The sequence below is a fragment of the Cryptomeria japonica genome, chromosome 7 (assembly GCF_030272615.1).
Source record: "Cryptomeria japonica chromosome 7, Sugi_1.0, whole genome shotgun sequence".
In the NCBI taxonomy this organism is placed as follows: Eukaryota; Viridiplantae; Streptophyta; class Pinopsida; order Cupressales; family Cupressaceae; genus Cryptomeria; species Cryptomeria japonica.
Genome location: NC_081411.1, coordinates 44,455,931 through 44,472,636, shown reverse-complemented (window position 1 = coordinate 44,472,636; position 16,706 = coordinate 44,455,931). Strand labels below are relative to the sequence as shown.

At 36.1% G+C, this 16,706-nt stretch overlaps 1 protein-coding gene across 1 annotated transcript; it reads right to left on the bottom strand.

Moving 5' to 3' along the window:
- Positions 1-1,381: 1,381 nt before the first annotated feature.
- On the bottom strand, positions 1,382-13,406 carry LOC131046485 (disease resistance protein RPP5-like). Its single transcript, XM_057980246.2, has 5 exons — positions 12,895-13,406; positions 4,635-5,052; positions 4,183-4,509; positions 1,904-4,081; positions 1,382-1,825 (listed from the first exon to the last, which is right to left on the bottom strand). The coding sequence occupies exons 1-5, from the start codon at positions 13,404-13,406 to the stop codon at positions 1,382-1,384; spliced, it is 3,879 nt and encodes a 1,292-aa protein (XP_057836229.2).
- Positions 13,407-16,706: the final 3,300 nt, after the last annotated feature.

Genomic DNA, 16,706 nt, shown 5'->3' with positions numbered 1-16,706 from the left:
AATTTTTTTAAAAGAGGATTATATTTTTATAATTTATAATGGTATTTTTTAATTGATTCTATTATATTAGAAATATATACTTTATATATGTGCCCAAACTTAGCATTTTCAGGCCACAAGATCATGTCTATTATGGTCACTATGATATACTTTCATGTTTAATTATTTAATTTACATGAATGGTTATGACTACTACACACTTTGAGATACATAATTTTTCTTTGAATCGCATGCAATTCAATGAGGTGGTAAATATAATGGTGAAATTAACAATACTAGGCATTTCATATTTATTTTTGTCTTCATTTTGAAGAAGAAATTTAATAAATTTACATATTGACAAATGGCATAATCTTCTACAAAACTGGACCCCTTCTCCCATTATATTTGTACATCCTTATACATCTACCACTTACCTTATCTTACCTTATCTATACATACACATATTTGAATACACTCGCCCAAATTATGCATTAATTATGTCTACTCAAACATTCATTCCTATATCTCCATTATGCACCTCAATCTAGTCATTTTCATGTCTCAAGTCATTTCTATGGATGTGGAGTTAACTTGTGCCTATAGATTTCTTATCAAAAAATTTAAAATTTAAATTCAAAATTGGGCTCCTACTCGTTCCTTTCTTATCTAGGAATGTCTAGTTTGCATTATTCCAAATACTATGTATTTGTGTTTAAATGCATTTTATTGTATTAATTTTACACATCACACTATCAACTACTATCTATAGGCATTATTCAAGTATCATTTGTATCTAGGGACAAAATAATTAATATGTATTTTAAAATAATATAGATTTATGCATTCATCTTAAGAGCATTTGTATAGTGGAGACTTGTTATCATTAATATTGTGCCTAAGTTATATAAGGCTTGATCTATTCAAACATATCTCTTTGTTACACAATGACAATTCTTCTAAGATACTATAATTACCATCAATTTTTAGATTGGAAATTTTTTTATAGGTAATATAATCACAACAAAATTTGAAATTGAATAATACTTAAGTTATTTCTACATATATATAAGACAGGCTTATCACAGACTTGACTTTCTTCTTAACAAACTGATTGTTTGATACGAATAGAAATCATCTTTATCCATGTTAGAACATCTAGAATTTAACACCAAATCAAACTAATTTATCCTTTGATCATAGAAATCAAAATCCTTATCTAACATACATTTCCTTTTCATACTTTAACATTAAATTCCCAAATAGATTAACCCAAATTAAATTGAATTCGTAATCTAAATAAATTTATACTGAGATTATGTTTTAAAAAAAACTTATTTTCAAGTTTTACAAATGAGAAAGGCCAATTGATTTAATTGAAAAGTCTATATTCTAAACTCTGTCACACACCAAAAAATAGCAGTAATTTTTTAAATGTCTCCACAACTCTCTCTTGGTCGCCCATCACCAACATTCCTCTCCCCAACTCAGAGCAGTAACCTCTTTTGCTTAGTTTGTAGTCCTCTGTCAGAAGGGAAGGTTGTTTGAAAACACCTAAGAATATCCATTTTCCCTCTCCCACGTTCATGGAAGTAGCAAACTTCTTGTTCCTGAAAGTTACATCAGTATATGCGAATCTGGAATTTATCTCAAAACACACCATCGCTGCCGCGTTGGAAGAACGCTTCTGCCTGCATTTTAAACTCAACAATGTATCTCCGTATTTACTCACAATCTCCTCCACGCATGAATCAACTAATGTGAGACCAGGAAATACAGAAGAATTCAGAACAGATTCCACATTACGTTCTTTCCTTGCGCATATCATACATTCTGATGGCCATTTCTGCAAACAGTATACAATTTAAAAGCAATCTATGCATACTCGAGATAATATGTTCATGAATCTAAAGAATATAGTTACCTTTATAGTCTGAAGGCAAGGTTCAAATGCTGATATGTTGCATGCTGCTGAGAGCTCTAGTCTTTGCAGTCTCTCCATATGGTCCAGATTTTGTATGTCTGGCACATTGCAGCAAGTCAGTGCTCTCAACTTCTCCAATGAACTGCAATTTTCCAGGCCTTGTATTTTCTTTGGTTGGTCACCAGTTTCTATGATTTCAAATTCTTTTAGTGAGATCGCTAGATTTGGAAGCTCATCTAAGTTGTCCCCGCAGTCCTTTATAGACAGTGTCTCAAGGTTTATCATGCCACACAAAGAATTTATGCCCTTCAGCATTTTGCATTTGCTCAACTTTATGGCCTTCACTGATATTGGCAAGGCTTCGATGTCTACTAAATGTTCATTACTGTCAAGCTGAAGATTTTCCAGGCTGGGGCAGGATTGTTGACAGATTGATATCCTTGACAAAAGAGTGTTGCGTAACTCTAACTTTTTGAGTCTGCACAATGAAGAAGAAAAGGATCCCGACAGGAAAGTCCATTCTGTAACCGGGCAGTTCTGAATGATCAGACTTTGAAGATTGCTAAGCTGCACACTTGTTTGAGGAAGAGACTTCAGCATTGTACAATTCCTCAAATTTATGGCCTTTACTGATATGGGCAAGCTTTCGATCTCTACTAACTGGTTATTGTAGTCAATGTGTAGAGTTTCCAGGCTAGGGCAACATTGTTGTGAGATTGATATCCTAGACAGAGGAGTGTTCAATAGATATATCGATTCGAGTTTGCACAATGAACAAGACAGGAATGCCAATTCTGTGATCGGGCAGCCACTAATATTCAGATTTTGAAGGTTGCTAAGCTGCGCACTTGCTTTTGGAAGCGAAAGAGACTTGTCTAGAGAAGAGTTTATGCTGAGATCTTCTAACTCATTATGACTTCTCGCAGGTTCAGCTAAATATGCCAACTTGCTACACTCAGAAATGTGAAGATTAGTTAGGGAGGACAAATGGGTTATAGATTCGGGTAAAGATTCTAATTCCGAACAGCAATATAAGTAAAGATGAGTCAAAGAGGATAAACGACCTATGGATTCAGGTACGGTTTTTAGTTCATAACAATTACAAATGTCAATACTAGTTAAAGAAGGTAAATGACCCATAGAATCAGGTAGATATTTGAACACACAATGTCGCATTATTAACTTAGTTAAGGAAGACAAATTTCTAATAGACTCTGGTAAAAATTCTAACTTCCCACATCCATAAATTTCAAGACTTATTAAAGAGGACAAATACCCAATAGACTCCGGTAAACATTTCAATTTTTTACAGCCATAAATACTCAACTTAGTTAAAGAAGCCAAATTCTTAATAGACTCGGGCAAGGTTTCGAACTCCAAACAACCATTAATGTGAAGATAAGTCAAGGAGGACAAACAGCCAATGGACTCAGGTAAATATTTTAACTTTATACAATGAGAAATACTGAACTTAGTTAAGGAAGCCAAATTCCCAATAGACTCAGGTAAAATTTCCAACTCCCTACAGTTGTAGATGTCAAGGCTGGTCAAGGAAGACAAATTCACGATAGATGGCGGCAGCATTGTCAAGAACTGACTTTCTATTCTTAGGTTCTCCAATTTGCTTAGTTCACCAAATTTACTTGGCAATTCCCTTAACTTGGTGCCTTTCACATTCAGATATCTCAGCGACAACTGATTTGTGACATGCAGAGGTAACTTCTGCAAATTTTCACATGCAAAAAGGTTCAGTGTCTCCAGCTTTGTCATATTTTCCAGAATGTAATTTCTCTCTGATGTTAAAGTGAGCTTCTTGCAACCACTAAAATTGACATACTGTAGATTTATGAGCTGCTTAAGAGAATCAGGCAACGTCCTCAGCGTCCAACAGGAACTCAAATCTAGATGTCGTAGATTTGTCAAATTGCCAAAATTGCTGGGCAGTGATGTTAGCCTAACACATCCATCTAGCTGGAGGTGTTCCAGAGATTCAAGCAAACAAAACTCTTCTGGAAGACTGTCCATAGGAGTATATTTCGACCCAAAAGGTGATCGATGTAACCTTGCGCTGCATTTTAAGGATATCTTTTTCAAATGTTTAAGACAGTTTATTTTCCTCGGAAATCTGAGGAGATTTTGGGTATTTTCAAGATTTAGCTCTCTCAATTCAAAAGGAGGCTGCATACACGTTGCATTTCAATTCAGAGAAAACCATGCAAAAAATATTAAATACGTTAAACATATGATTCTATAAATATTGATAAAGAGAAAATACTTACATCGGCAGCATCAGTCCACAGTTCTTCCAAGTGTTTAGCATACGGAAGCTGTAAAACTCTTAAATTATTCAACATTAGCCATGACGGAAGAGCTACCTCCGGAAAGTCGATCCATCTCAGCCAGAGAAGGGCTGGGAATAGATTTGCAAATTCTTCTGTAAAATAATCCCCCTTAACAACAAGGATAGAAGGTGTAAGGCCCTTGAAATTTGCAGAACAGCCTCTCACAAGCGCCATACACTCTTCAAAAGGTGTACAATGATGGGATGAACTCTCTTCATAGAAATCATCAGTCACCGCTTTAATACCACGAATAAGCACTCCTTCCTGAATGGAAAATGAAAAAAGTAAAAACCTTTAAACCAATTAAGATGGTCTACCGATGAACGGACAAGTTACAAGGATTTCATACAATGTATTGGATAGCTTATAAAAGAAAATATGAAACTCACCCTGGCCTGTCTCTGAATATCCATGATTTGCGGCGTTGACCAAACACGGTAGGGTGACCTCTCTTTGGCAATTTTCTTTCCAAGATCTCTAATGTGATCATGCATTTTGATATGGTTTCTCTCATCGACCTCAACCAGACACTTATTCTCAAGTACTTCCCAACCATATGCTCCACTCCATCCGGACCCATCCCACACTGCAATGGCCAAACTTTTTTCTTCTCCTATGAAGAAACAAGCTATATCTAGGAATATCTCTTGTTCCTCCTTATTCAATCCATCGAAGCTTATTTTAAGCCTCTCTTGCACTACTTCATAAAGACTTACTGCATCTGCATCTTTGGCTCCTTTCAATTGTACTTTTTTCATATAATTCATCGCATAATTCAAAATACTCTTCAATAACCTTCCTCCATCACTGGATAAATAAACAGAATTAAAGTAAATATAAATCAACATACAATTATTCAATAAAAATATATAAACAATAAATAAATAAACTTTTTTTAATTAGATCTACAATAAAATAAAAGATGACAAGAGGCTTCTCTTTATCCCAAAGCCATTAATAATCTTGGTGGTTAAGCTTTTAGTAAGCAGGTATCTGAACAAGAATGAGTACTCGAGTGATAACACTTTCATTTCCTCGAGGTTTGTGGCATCTCTCCTGGATAACCAAGTTGCCAAAGAGGAGGTCTTTTCAATGACAAGAGCATTATTTAGCCAAGACGTCCGGGGAGCCCTAGAAACTGTCCTCAATCGAGCGCTTCTTGATTCTGGTATTCCATGCCCATGAGATATGAGTTTGTTCTTTGTCCCTGGGGAAGTAATCAATTACTAACCATTTCTTATGGACCTCAAAGGTCTTGCTTTAAGGAAGCACAGGGCATTTGTGGCTATGGCAATTAGGTTCATAAAATGGAGGCTCTTGACAAATGATATGGACAATAAAGACAAGGAGGAGGAATCTGTGGATTTTGCAAGATTGAATGGATTTCTTCTATAAAAAAATGGAGCAGGAAGTGTGGGATGGTCGTAGAAGGGTCCATGGTCGTGAGAGGCAGGTCATTCCATGTAGAAGAAGGGGGTGACCACATGGCAACGAACATTCTCAGGTTGCAGCTTCATCCTAGGCCTAGTCGATTCCATCACACAAATAGGAAATTTTGTTTAATTGCTAAATGCTTTTCTTTTTCTGGAAATTATAGGCCAATAATATGTAAATTGTACTTTATAAGGTGCTAGATGGGAAATGGCCTTTAGCAGTAGACTGTAGAGACTTTCAGAAGTCTCTTTTCATATTTTCATGAACTCTTGTTCGTCTTTTTAGAACCACCAGAGGTAGAATTCAGTCTCTAAAGGGGACTCTATTTATTTATTTTTATCATAGATGAAAACTGAACTCTAGCTATGTATCCTCTAGCTATGTATCTAGACAAATTTTAATATAATTATCTAGTTATATTGTTTATTGACAAAAAAAAGATGACAAGATAATAATTAAGAAAATATCCTTCAAAATCTATTTTTTTCTTATAAAATAGTTTATTATATTTATATGATAAAAAAATAATATCTAGATTATAAATTTTATTAAAATTAAAATTATTGTAATAATTATTATTTCAAGTACTAAATTTATTGATGATGATTTTATTTAGAAATTTAAAAAAGAAAATTTTGGAAATATTTTATAAAGGCATATATATAGCTTGATATTCAAAATATAATATATTCAATTATAGATAATATATATTATTGTTTTAAATAATTATTTTTTATTTAAAAAGCAGCATTAATTAGGGCGCTAACCCTTTACATAGCCAAAGGCAATCAATTTTAAACAAACCAAGCAGCGGTGCAAACCCCAAAAGAACAAAGTCAGATAGGCCAAACAAACCTGTCAAACTAGCAACAACCCAACCCAACTCAAGAGTGGGGAGAAATACCCAAAACTTGACAAAGAGGGGGTTGGGAAAGGGGGGTAGATTTTCTCTTTTGCCTATGACAACCAACCATCCAGGCAACACTATCATTAGGAACTTTCAAAGAAAAATCAAGTGGGGAAGAACCTACAAAGTCAATGCCAGACTGCTACTATAGAACAACAACATGTTCTCGCTATAGAATAACAAAAATACCAGAATCGCCAGGAGAAGAGAGAAGGTGTGGAGCAGGAGAAAAAAAAGTAGGATGCATGGGGGGGGAAGAGTCCACAACAGTAGTAACATCAGCAAAAGCTTCATCAACAGTAAAGGGCACCTCATCTTGAGAGGATTCAACCGAAACAGAGTCTAAAGCATTAATTGTCAAGTGATCTTCCATATCATCCTTCTACCAAGTAGCAGTACCTCTATGATGAGAGAGAGGACAATTTAAATCAACGTGACTCATTGAGAAACACCTTTGACAGCGAAAGGGCATGCCCTCATAATCCAGTGATTGAGTCCAAGGATTATCCCTAACCATTAGAACCATGTCCCTAGGGAAGGATAGAGATATGTCAACATCAATTAATAGACAAGAAAAGGTAGAATGACCCATGGAGAACATGGCATCATTAACCTTCAAGAAGTTCCCAATGGAGTTACCGATGGCTTCAAAACAAGAGGGCTCCCAGAAATGGAGAGGGAGATTGGGGAGGTGAGCCCAAACTAGATGAACCCAAAGAGATTCATTAAGGGGGTTCAAGGAAGAAATCCAGGCCTTAATAGAGAGAGAGAGATCCCCCCAAGTCCATAGCTTTCCCAAAATCATATCATGATCATGAGTAGAGGTAAAGAAAGCAATGAAAAAAGCCTTTAGTACAAGGGAAAAGCTCAATGCCATGATGATATGGAGTAGATGCAAGGGAATTGCTCGATAGGTTTTGGTGTTTGCTAGATGATAGGTCCTTGTTAGTTTCAAGGTTTTGTTACTGAAATCAGAGTGCCAAACGTTTCTAGACAACCTAATAACTCTCCTTGTTCCACCTCCCTAAGACAAAACTTCTTGGTTGCTCAAGGGCTTCAACACCATAATCACTCTAGTTTGGTAATCTAACTCCTTACTCACCCAATTGGCATTCATTCCTCTGTCCCTGACCTACTCTCTAACTGCACAAGGTTTCCTCTTAGTGAATTATAAGCTTGAGACAAGTTTTGTTTCCTTGGGTGTCTTTTTCGTCTTCTACGTTTTGGAGTGTGGAAGCCTTCACAAGTGCTGCAAACTAATTTTTGGAGTCTTTCCCACCAAAAAGGTTAAACTCATAAAAGGAAAAAAAATTTCAATTGTTATTGATGAACTTTATGCCTTACATCCTCCATTTGTGTACCCGATTTGACAAAAACCCAATTTTGAGGCCTAAAATGGGCTATAAGGAATTAGCCCTCCTTTTGGGGTTTTGTGCTCACCCTGCTCCAACGATGGACTTCCAGACTAAAAGATTCACATATATGGACACCCTTCTGGGAATTTTTGAATATTTACTAAGTTTTACGGTCCCTTAAGCCTTCTCCATCACTGTCCCAAAAATGGGTGCAAAAAGGAGGGTTTGCAAGGGATTTGGTAGCAACTAATGGCTAACAAGTTGGAGACCTTCAATATGGACCAAAAAAACTTGGTTCTACCATGTTACTTGCTAAATAGCCCATGAAAAGACAGGTTTTACACTTTCCAAAGGTTAGGAAATAAAACTTACAAAAGTTGCTCATAAGGCATATGCAACGTTGACAACTTTTCCCATTATTGCTGTCTACAAGCAAATTTTTAGTATGAAAACAATTACATTTCAAAACATGAGAACATGTCCATCTTTAAAGACACATGAATAACACATTAGCTCTGCATAAAGCCATTAGGCAATTACAAACAAAGGTTTGTTCACTGTCAAGTCATTTATGATTGCACTTTTCTCTTTTCACTAGTTTTTCCACTTTGGACCTGCACTTTACAATGTCAAAACTCTTACTTGAAGGTCTATTTTGTGCTTTCTTAGCAATGCTCTGCCTTTTTATGCTTGATGTCCTTCAAACCTGCCACTTGGAGAGGAGAATTTCATGTAGAACTTCAACAAACACGTAAAAATCAGTCATACTTGACTGTGGCAGCCAAATGGGCATTACAATTTTCCCTCAAAGATCATCAATTGATCTTGGCAACTTTCCAACCCATGGAAAATACCAAAAATCACTCCTTGTTCTTGTTTGCAAGCAATTAGAAGGAAGTAAAAGGCTTAACAAACCCCAACGTGTGGTGGAGAGTAAGCAAGTGAATAGAAAATCAACTCTAAAACAGTGACTCACTATTTTTTACATGTTTTTACACAAACTGAAAATGCAATAATCCTCCTTATGGCTTAGAAAGCCTCTTTTCCTTGACATACAACCTTAAACATCAAAGCAAGTCTGTCCATCTGATAAACTACTTCAAGACCCTAGCCAAATGGCACACTTGCCTAGGGCTTCATGGCCACAAAACTCCTCACACCTGCAATTTTGAAATCAAAACAAGTATGTACATATCCTACAAGTTGACCAATTGGTTCTTGGAAATCCATGAGCACTTAGGGCCTCAAGAAACCAAGTTGGCCAAGCATCCTTGCCAATTTCCTAGACAAGGCAGTGAAACTATCAAAACCAAATATTTTTGCACAAAACTCAAAACTTGATGAAATTAAATGCCACCAAAGGGAAAAGCTTCAGGAAACATGAAAGAACATGAAAATGCCAAAACAGTACGGACAAGTACAGCAGGCGTAGGGACTGCTGCTCAAATGGAGTCAAAACATAAGAAAAATAAGGTAAAAACTAGTGCAAGTTTGCAAAATGCTTCATAACTTCGAATGATCAACCCTTAAAATAGTTCAAACAGGAGATTAAATACCCTTTCCAGTTGGTTAGCCTCCTGTATGGACAGGTACGTGTCCAAGAGCACTTAAATTTGACATTTTGATGCCTAAATGACAATTTTTGGTGCCTAGAAAATGCAAGATTGATCTCAAAGACCTACAATCAACTAAGAGCACTACTCACACCTACAAACCAAGCATAAGACATGTCTAAGAACTTTCAAAACAAAAACCCCTTCCCCCCTGATTCTACTTCCTACTTCCTTTTATAACTAAAACCCCTTTTGTTGTTTCCAAGAAACGGTTCCTACAAAATTAATAGCTTGAAAATGACTGTTTTAAACATTATCCTAGGTAAAACAAAAATTACTAGAAAAACCCATCATTAACACTAAAACCATATTATAAATAACTTCTCATTTCATGTTTCTTCATCAGGTACAAGATTCCTGCCAGTAATTTCGTTGTCAGTCATTGTGGCCTTCATTTCTTCTTCAATTAGTACCCAGAGGAGTACTAAAAATTCATCTTCATCCTATATGTGTTCTCAAGCAAAGTCGATTAGGTTGAAGAGGATGTCATCTTGCATATGCTTAATATTTAGTTGTATCACCAAAGCCTTTGCTTTGAGCACCATCTCCTCTATTGTATGAAAACTTAATCACTAGGATTTCTTCTCAAAATTATCTCTTCTTGTAAACACTATTCGTGATTCTCGGCTTGCTCAACAATTTAAGGTGACGAACCTTTCTATATTTAGAAAAAATTGTTCATTGTTTCCATGCAAGAGCATGCAGTCCTTGGATAATAATCTCTTGTTCACTTTGCAGTCAGTTTAGGTTAGGATTAACAACTGGCAATTGGTTATCATGAGGAAAAACCATTCTGACAAAGGAGACTCATGATGGCATGCATTACTTGGGTCAGTTTCAAAGGATGGTGCATTAAATTTCACCTGCAAAAGACGATAATATCAAATACTACAACTCATGTCATCACCTTTATGTGTCTTCAACCATTAATAAGAGTACTTGCGAATCTTTATTTGATTTGTTTCTTGGGAGTTGAGTTTCATATGACAACAAGATGACCTGGAAGCTCACAAAAAAATTGAGTTCTCTGATACTTCGACATCGGCCCATACGAGGGTATCGAACATTGGGAAGATAAGGGAAATGGGAATGGTGTGAATTTTTGGTTATCACCTGATACATATCAGTTCTTCCTATGGGAAGCTTGCAAAAAATTTGAGTTCTTTGATACTTCGACATCGGCCCACAAGAGGGTATCAAACATCGGGAAGAAAAAGGAAATGGTAACGGTGTGAATTTTTGGTTATCACCTAATAGATATAGGATCTCACTTTGGGAAGCTTGCAAAAAATTTGAGTTCTCCGATACTTCAACATCGGCCCATAAGAGGGTATCGGACATTAGGAAGAAAAAGGAAATGGGAACGGTGTGAATTTTTGGTTATCCCCTGATAGATATCGGTTCTTCCTTTGGGAAGCTTGCAAAAAATTTGAGTTCTCCGATACCTAGACATCGGCCCATAAGAGGTTATCAGACATCACAAAGAAAAAGGAAATGGGAATGATGTGAATTTTTGGTTATCAGTTGATAGATATGGATTCTTCCTTTGGGAAGCTTTCAAAAAATTTGAGTTCTGCAATACTTCGACATCGGCCCATAAGAGGGTATCGGACATTGGGAAGAAAAAGGAAATGGGAAGGGTGTGAAGTTTTGGTCATCACCTGATAGATATCGGTTCTTCCTTTGGGAAGCTTGCAAAAATTTTGAGTTATCCGATACTTCGACATCAGGAAGAAAAAGGAAATAGGAACAATGTGAATTTTTGGTTATCACCCGATAGATATCAGTTCTTCCTTTGGCAAGCCTGCAAAAAATTTGAGTTCTTCGATACTTCGACATCGGCCCATAAGAGGGTATCGGAGATCGGGAAGAAAAAAGAAATAGGAACGGTGTGAAGTTTTGGTTATCACCTGATAGATATCGGTTCTTCCTTCGGGATTGTGGCATCGGGTGAAATTAGAACTCGACTACTCCAAGACATAATTCCGGTGCGCTAACGTTTTGCCGATAAGGCGTGATCAATAAAGAAAAATTGCTTGTTAGGGGCGAGTGTTTTTGAAAAATAAAAAGGAGGCTAACACACACATATATATAGCATTTAGTTGAAGTAGTTTCCAAGCGTCTTGGACATTCGGTGGGACACGGGTGAACATACCATTGAAGCCAAAGCGAGGATCATTGATTCATTTTTGGGCATCATGGGATCCTATCTCTTTGAGGGTCCCTCCCCAACCTTCGTACTAGTTAATAGAATAAGTAAGCCGGGGATATAGTTTTGCACCCTAACCGGAGGGACGCATGCAAACCCACTTATATTCATATCATTAGTCACGCCACCAAGCCACTCTTCCCCAACTTGACCAATGGATTAACTTTGGAAAGCGCGTAGGATGCATGTATAAGAATGAGTAGATTCTTTCTTTATTAACGGATAACTAAAGAAAGGAGGTGGATTTGCCCCACAACCGGCCGGTTGGAGGGAACCCCGCGAACCCGCTTATATCATATTGTTAGTAAAGCCGCCAAGTCACTCCTTCCCCAAAAAAGAACCGCCGGTATAAGACAACGAGTGATATCAAGAGCATACTTAAACATTTTTTGTTGTTATATATATATATATATATATATAACAACAAAAAATGTTTAACTTTGGAAAGCGCGTAGGATGCATGTATAAGAATGAGTAGATTCTCTCTTTATTAACGGATAACTAAAGAAAGGAGGTGGATTTGCCCCACAACCGGCCGGTTGGAGGGAACCCCGCGAACCCGCTTATATCATATTGTTAGTAAAGCCGCCAAGTCACTCCTTCCCCCAAAAAGAACCGCCGGTATAAGACAACGAGTGATATCAAGAGCATACTTAAACATTTTTTGTTGTTATATATATATATATATATATATATATGTATATATGTATATATATATATATATATATATATATATATGTATATATATATATATATATATATATATATAATTTTCTGTTGTTCATGCTACATCATTGGTTGATTTATGGGCTCACTTTGTGTGGCATCCTACTATTATTATTTATTTTCGGAGGTGGCCTAGAAGATTGGTACTATTTTTCTTCTTTGCTAGATTTGGTTGGAGAGAAATTGGTGTATTTTACAAGGTCATAAACATGTCATTAAGCATGTTTGGTATAAGATTTTAACTTCGGTTCAAGAGACTCTTTCCACTAAATTCTCTTTTTATAAACTTCTTACTCCTCTAGATCTCATTGTCATCCAACATTTCATCTAGTAGTCATAGATCCAGATCAATTAGATTTTATATTTCCTAAGACATGACAAGGAAACAGAATGTTTGCTACTTACTTATTCCCCTTCAGGATTTCATCACAATGAAAAGAAACGTTGTGCAGCGCCCTTTTCCACTCAAGAAGCTTTTCTGATGCATATCTACTCTTCTTTTCGTACTCCTCAAATGCATCAGCAAACAGTCCTTTCACGTCACGGACATTGCCGGGCTCAACATTGTAGAAGACAGGAATAACCGTGCAGCCGATTTTGAGCATAAGCGACAGCTGGGCCAAACACGAGGGAGAATGTGCATACTTGGGTGAAAGTATGGCAATATGAAGAAAGGAGGTGCGTATGGCCTCTTCTGTTTCAACTGGTATGAAATCGCCCAGTTCAAGCACTTCTTTATGTACAAAAACTTCTAGTCCCATGCCACGGAAGGCAGTGCAGACAGAGGAAACCAGCGTATGTTGGGCATCAACACCAGAATAGTTAATAAAAACATCGTAGGCCGCCTTCTTTGATGCAGATGATGATGAAACTGCAGCTTTCTCAGAAGCATAGCTAATTTGCTTATATGTTGTCATTGAAATAAGATGGAAGAGGAAGAGAAGCAAACTTATAGAGTAACAAAAGGAAATGGGCCGCGTTTTACCAGATGGGTGCTCAGAATGCCAAAGCTATTAACGACGTGTAATATGAAAGAGAGAGAAGGGACAGAAATAATGTATGAAAGAGCTCACGGTGGGTCCGGTGCGAAACAAGGGGGAAGGAGTTTTGTAAGAAGAGGTGACATGCCTACGTTGTAGACAACGTCACAGTGTCTTTTTGTGACCTTCATTTCCGTAAGCTTTTCTGTCTGAGTGGCAACTGACAAGCGAAAAAATTCTCCACTTTCATTGAAATGTACAAGAGAAAACCATTTGTACAAAGGAGGTCGAGGTATAATGTTTGGAAGACAACCTGGCATTATTAAGATAACCAGGAACTACATAACAAACTCCGTCAAACACATGGCAGCATATGTCTCTTACGGTGAAAAGAAACTTTCTGGCTTTCAGAAAAATCTTTTGGAATGTGTGTGTATCTTCATCTTAACGTCGTCTTCATACAGACAATGTTCAGCATTTGCATAGTTTATATCTTTACCTATAACACGATAGAAATAATTGCTACAAGATTTTGGTCGTTTATTTGGTTTTGTAGTTTTGTTTTTCTCTCTTTGGATATGTATGACGGTGCTCGCTTAGATTTTAGCATATGATTATTTTTTATAGTTAGTTTACTAGCATTTGTGTTGGAAGGAAGTGCAATGGTATATTATAATTTATAAAAAAAAAATTAAAAAATATTGTTTTATAAAATAGATTAAAATATATTAATAAAAAAATTAGATATTATGATCAATTTTTTATCAATCAAATCAAGGGATAAAAGGTTTCAATAAAAACTATTTTATTTAGAGTCTATGATGTCTATATAGGGAAAGTATTACCAACCGCGTTTCATTTAAAAGGAATATGAACAAAGGAAATGCAAATATCAAAACATTGAGCGAAGGAAACAAACTCAATAGCCAAAGATGCCGAATACCAAGAAGATCCATTAGAAGTCTTGTTGTTCAACATAGAATCTAGGATCAAAGAATCTATTTCACAAATAATCTATTTGCATCCTAATTCACAAGCTTCCACCAAATCTACAAGAAGTGCACAAGCTTGTATTTGATTATTAGTACCAAATATCATAGTGATGGAGAAAAAGAAATGAACTAATCCAATAGCATCATGTACATGACCACTAATAACAGATGCACTTGGATTACCCCTACAAGACCATCATTGAACACATTTGTAATAGGGTTGATCATTTTCCATCTCTATTAACCTTATGAGAAGGCTTGATACTAGAACTAAGAGAAGCAAACCTAACCAAATTACTCGCTCAAATGCTTGGCAACTAGAAGAACATAGTAAAAAGGTTCTTATGTACAGTTCATTTAGGTTCTATAGTCTCTTTGACTAAGTCTAAAACCTTGTATCAAACATATAGAATGAAATGTTCATGTCCTTGAAAATTTTGATGATTCCTCCCCAATCAAATTTTCCAAAGGAGAAACACTATGCCAATGTGTCAAGCCAACACTAAAAAAGAGCAATGAGTAATAGGAGGATCTCCCAAGAAAGCACAAAAGCCTATCAAGGATGAGTATAAATAACTAGTTGATTCCAACGTTAGCTAAAGACTATAGAAAAGGGGAATTAAAAGAAAAGATGGGAAGCATTTTCTTCATTGTATCTGTATACACCTAAAATCGGTCTGAAGATAATTAATTAAATACGCAGTTATTTAATTAATCCCCCTTCTCAATTAATTGAATTCACAAGCAATTTGATTAATTTCCCTATTCTTCTATTAATAAATAGGTCTAATTGATTTATTTATATAGTTCATTCAATAATCTTCCTTTGATTAATTATTTCCAAAATTAACTAATTCCCATCATTTGAATCAATTCTTCTAATTCCTAATTAAGATTAACAAACTAAAGTTTGTTGAGATTAATTACAATTTTTCTAATATTTGAATTTCTAAATTCAAATATGAGCACATGGCTCCTAACTTCTAACCACCTAACCTAACCACTCCCTAACCTAACCCATTCTATCTAATCCTAGGTTTAACTAACCCTATCCTATCTTGCACATCCTAACCTTTTTTATCCTAACCTCTTATGGGTTGGATATTCTCCCCTTGAGACACATGGCACTTTTGCCACATGTCTCCTCCCTTGGACACTTGCCCTCTCATGAGAAAGGTTCTTGGACACTTGTCACCACAAAGATGACAAGTGTCCCTTCCTCCAACCTCTTCTCCATCTTCCTCAATCTTAGCCCTTGATATCTTCAGATCGAATCTGGATCGTCGATTCCTACTACATCGGCTTTGGCCTTGGAATTCCTATAAATAGCACTCATTTTGGAGCAATAAATATCCCTTGCATTCATAGTTTTTGCATTGTTATTATAAGCATTTTAATTCATATCATCTACCATAATTGTTAATTTGGATTAAACATAGCATATTAATCTAGTTTCTTTTTTATCAAATCATGTAGCTCGAATAGATCATTTAGCTAGTATCATTTGCATAATCATGAAGTAGCTACTCAACTCTTGAGTTGCCACTTTGGAGGTCATTTCTTCGTTGAGAGCCAACAATCCAACACCTTCAAGGGCCTCACAAATAGATGAAGATGGGACATCTCAAAGGATCTTTTGGTTTTCTTTTATTTAGCTTTCAATTTGCTTCATAATTTCATTTATATTGTCTCATCTATGTGCATGTCGAATACATAATTGACCATATTTTTAGCAGCACATTAATTGGCATCCACCATGGGGCCTAGCCCCTTTGATCTTTAACAAGTTTTCTTGCAAAGAAATCTCATTGGCAGGTTGATTATCACTTTCGGCGCATAGATTAGCTCTTTCGGGTTCCAGATTCATGTTCTTGGTCTTTGTTGTAGTGTTCCATCACCTCAAATGGCACTTATGGGGGATGTTTCAACTCTATTTTTTTGTTTTTCTGTACTTTAGCATTTTGAGTCTCTATCTTAGTGTTTTTGGTCTTTTTTGCAGTGTTCCTAGTCATTCTTGTAGTGTTGTAGGTCAATTTGACAACGTTCTTGGTAAGTTTGGCAGCGTTCTTGGCAAGTTTGGCAACATTCTCAGTTAGTTTGGCAGTGTTCTCAGTCAATTTGGCAACATTCCAGGGGTTCAAAACAACCTTCTTGGTCAATTTGATAGTGTTCTTGGTTAATTTGATGGCATTTTTGGTTAATTTGAGAATGTTCTTAGTTTTTCATTGATAATTTCAATGTTGTA

What these genes read in the sequence shown, in the direction of transcription:
- LOC131046485 (XM_057980246.2), bottom strand. Translation starts at nt 13,406, where the DNA reads ATGACAACATATAAGCAAATTAGCTATGCTTCTGAGAAAGCTGCAGTT. An exon ending in GAAATCCTGAAGGGGAATAA is followed by an intron (nt 5,053 to 12,894) that starts GTAAGTAGCAAA and finishes TTATTTATCCAG; the next exon opens with TGATGGAGGAAGGTTATTGA. An exon ending in ATATTCAGAGACAGGCCAGG is followed by an intron (nt 4,510 to 4,634) that starts GTGAGTTTCATA and finishes TTTTCCATTCAG; the next exon opens with GAAGGAGTGCTTATTCGTGG.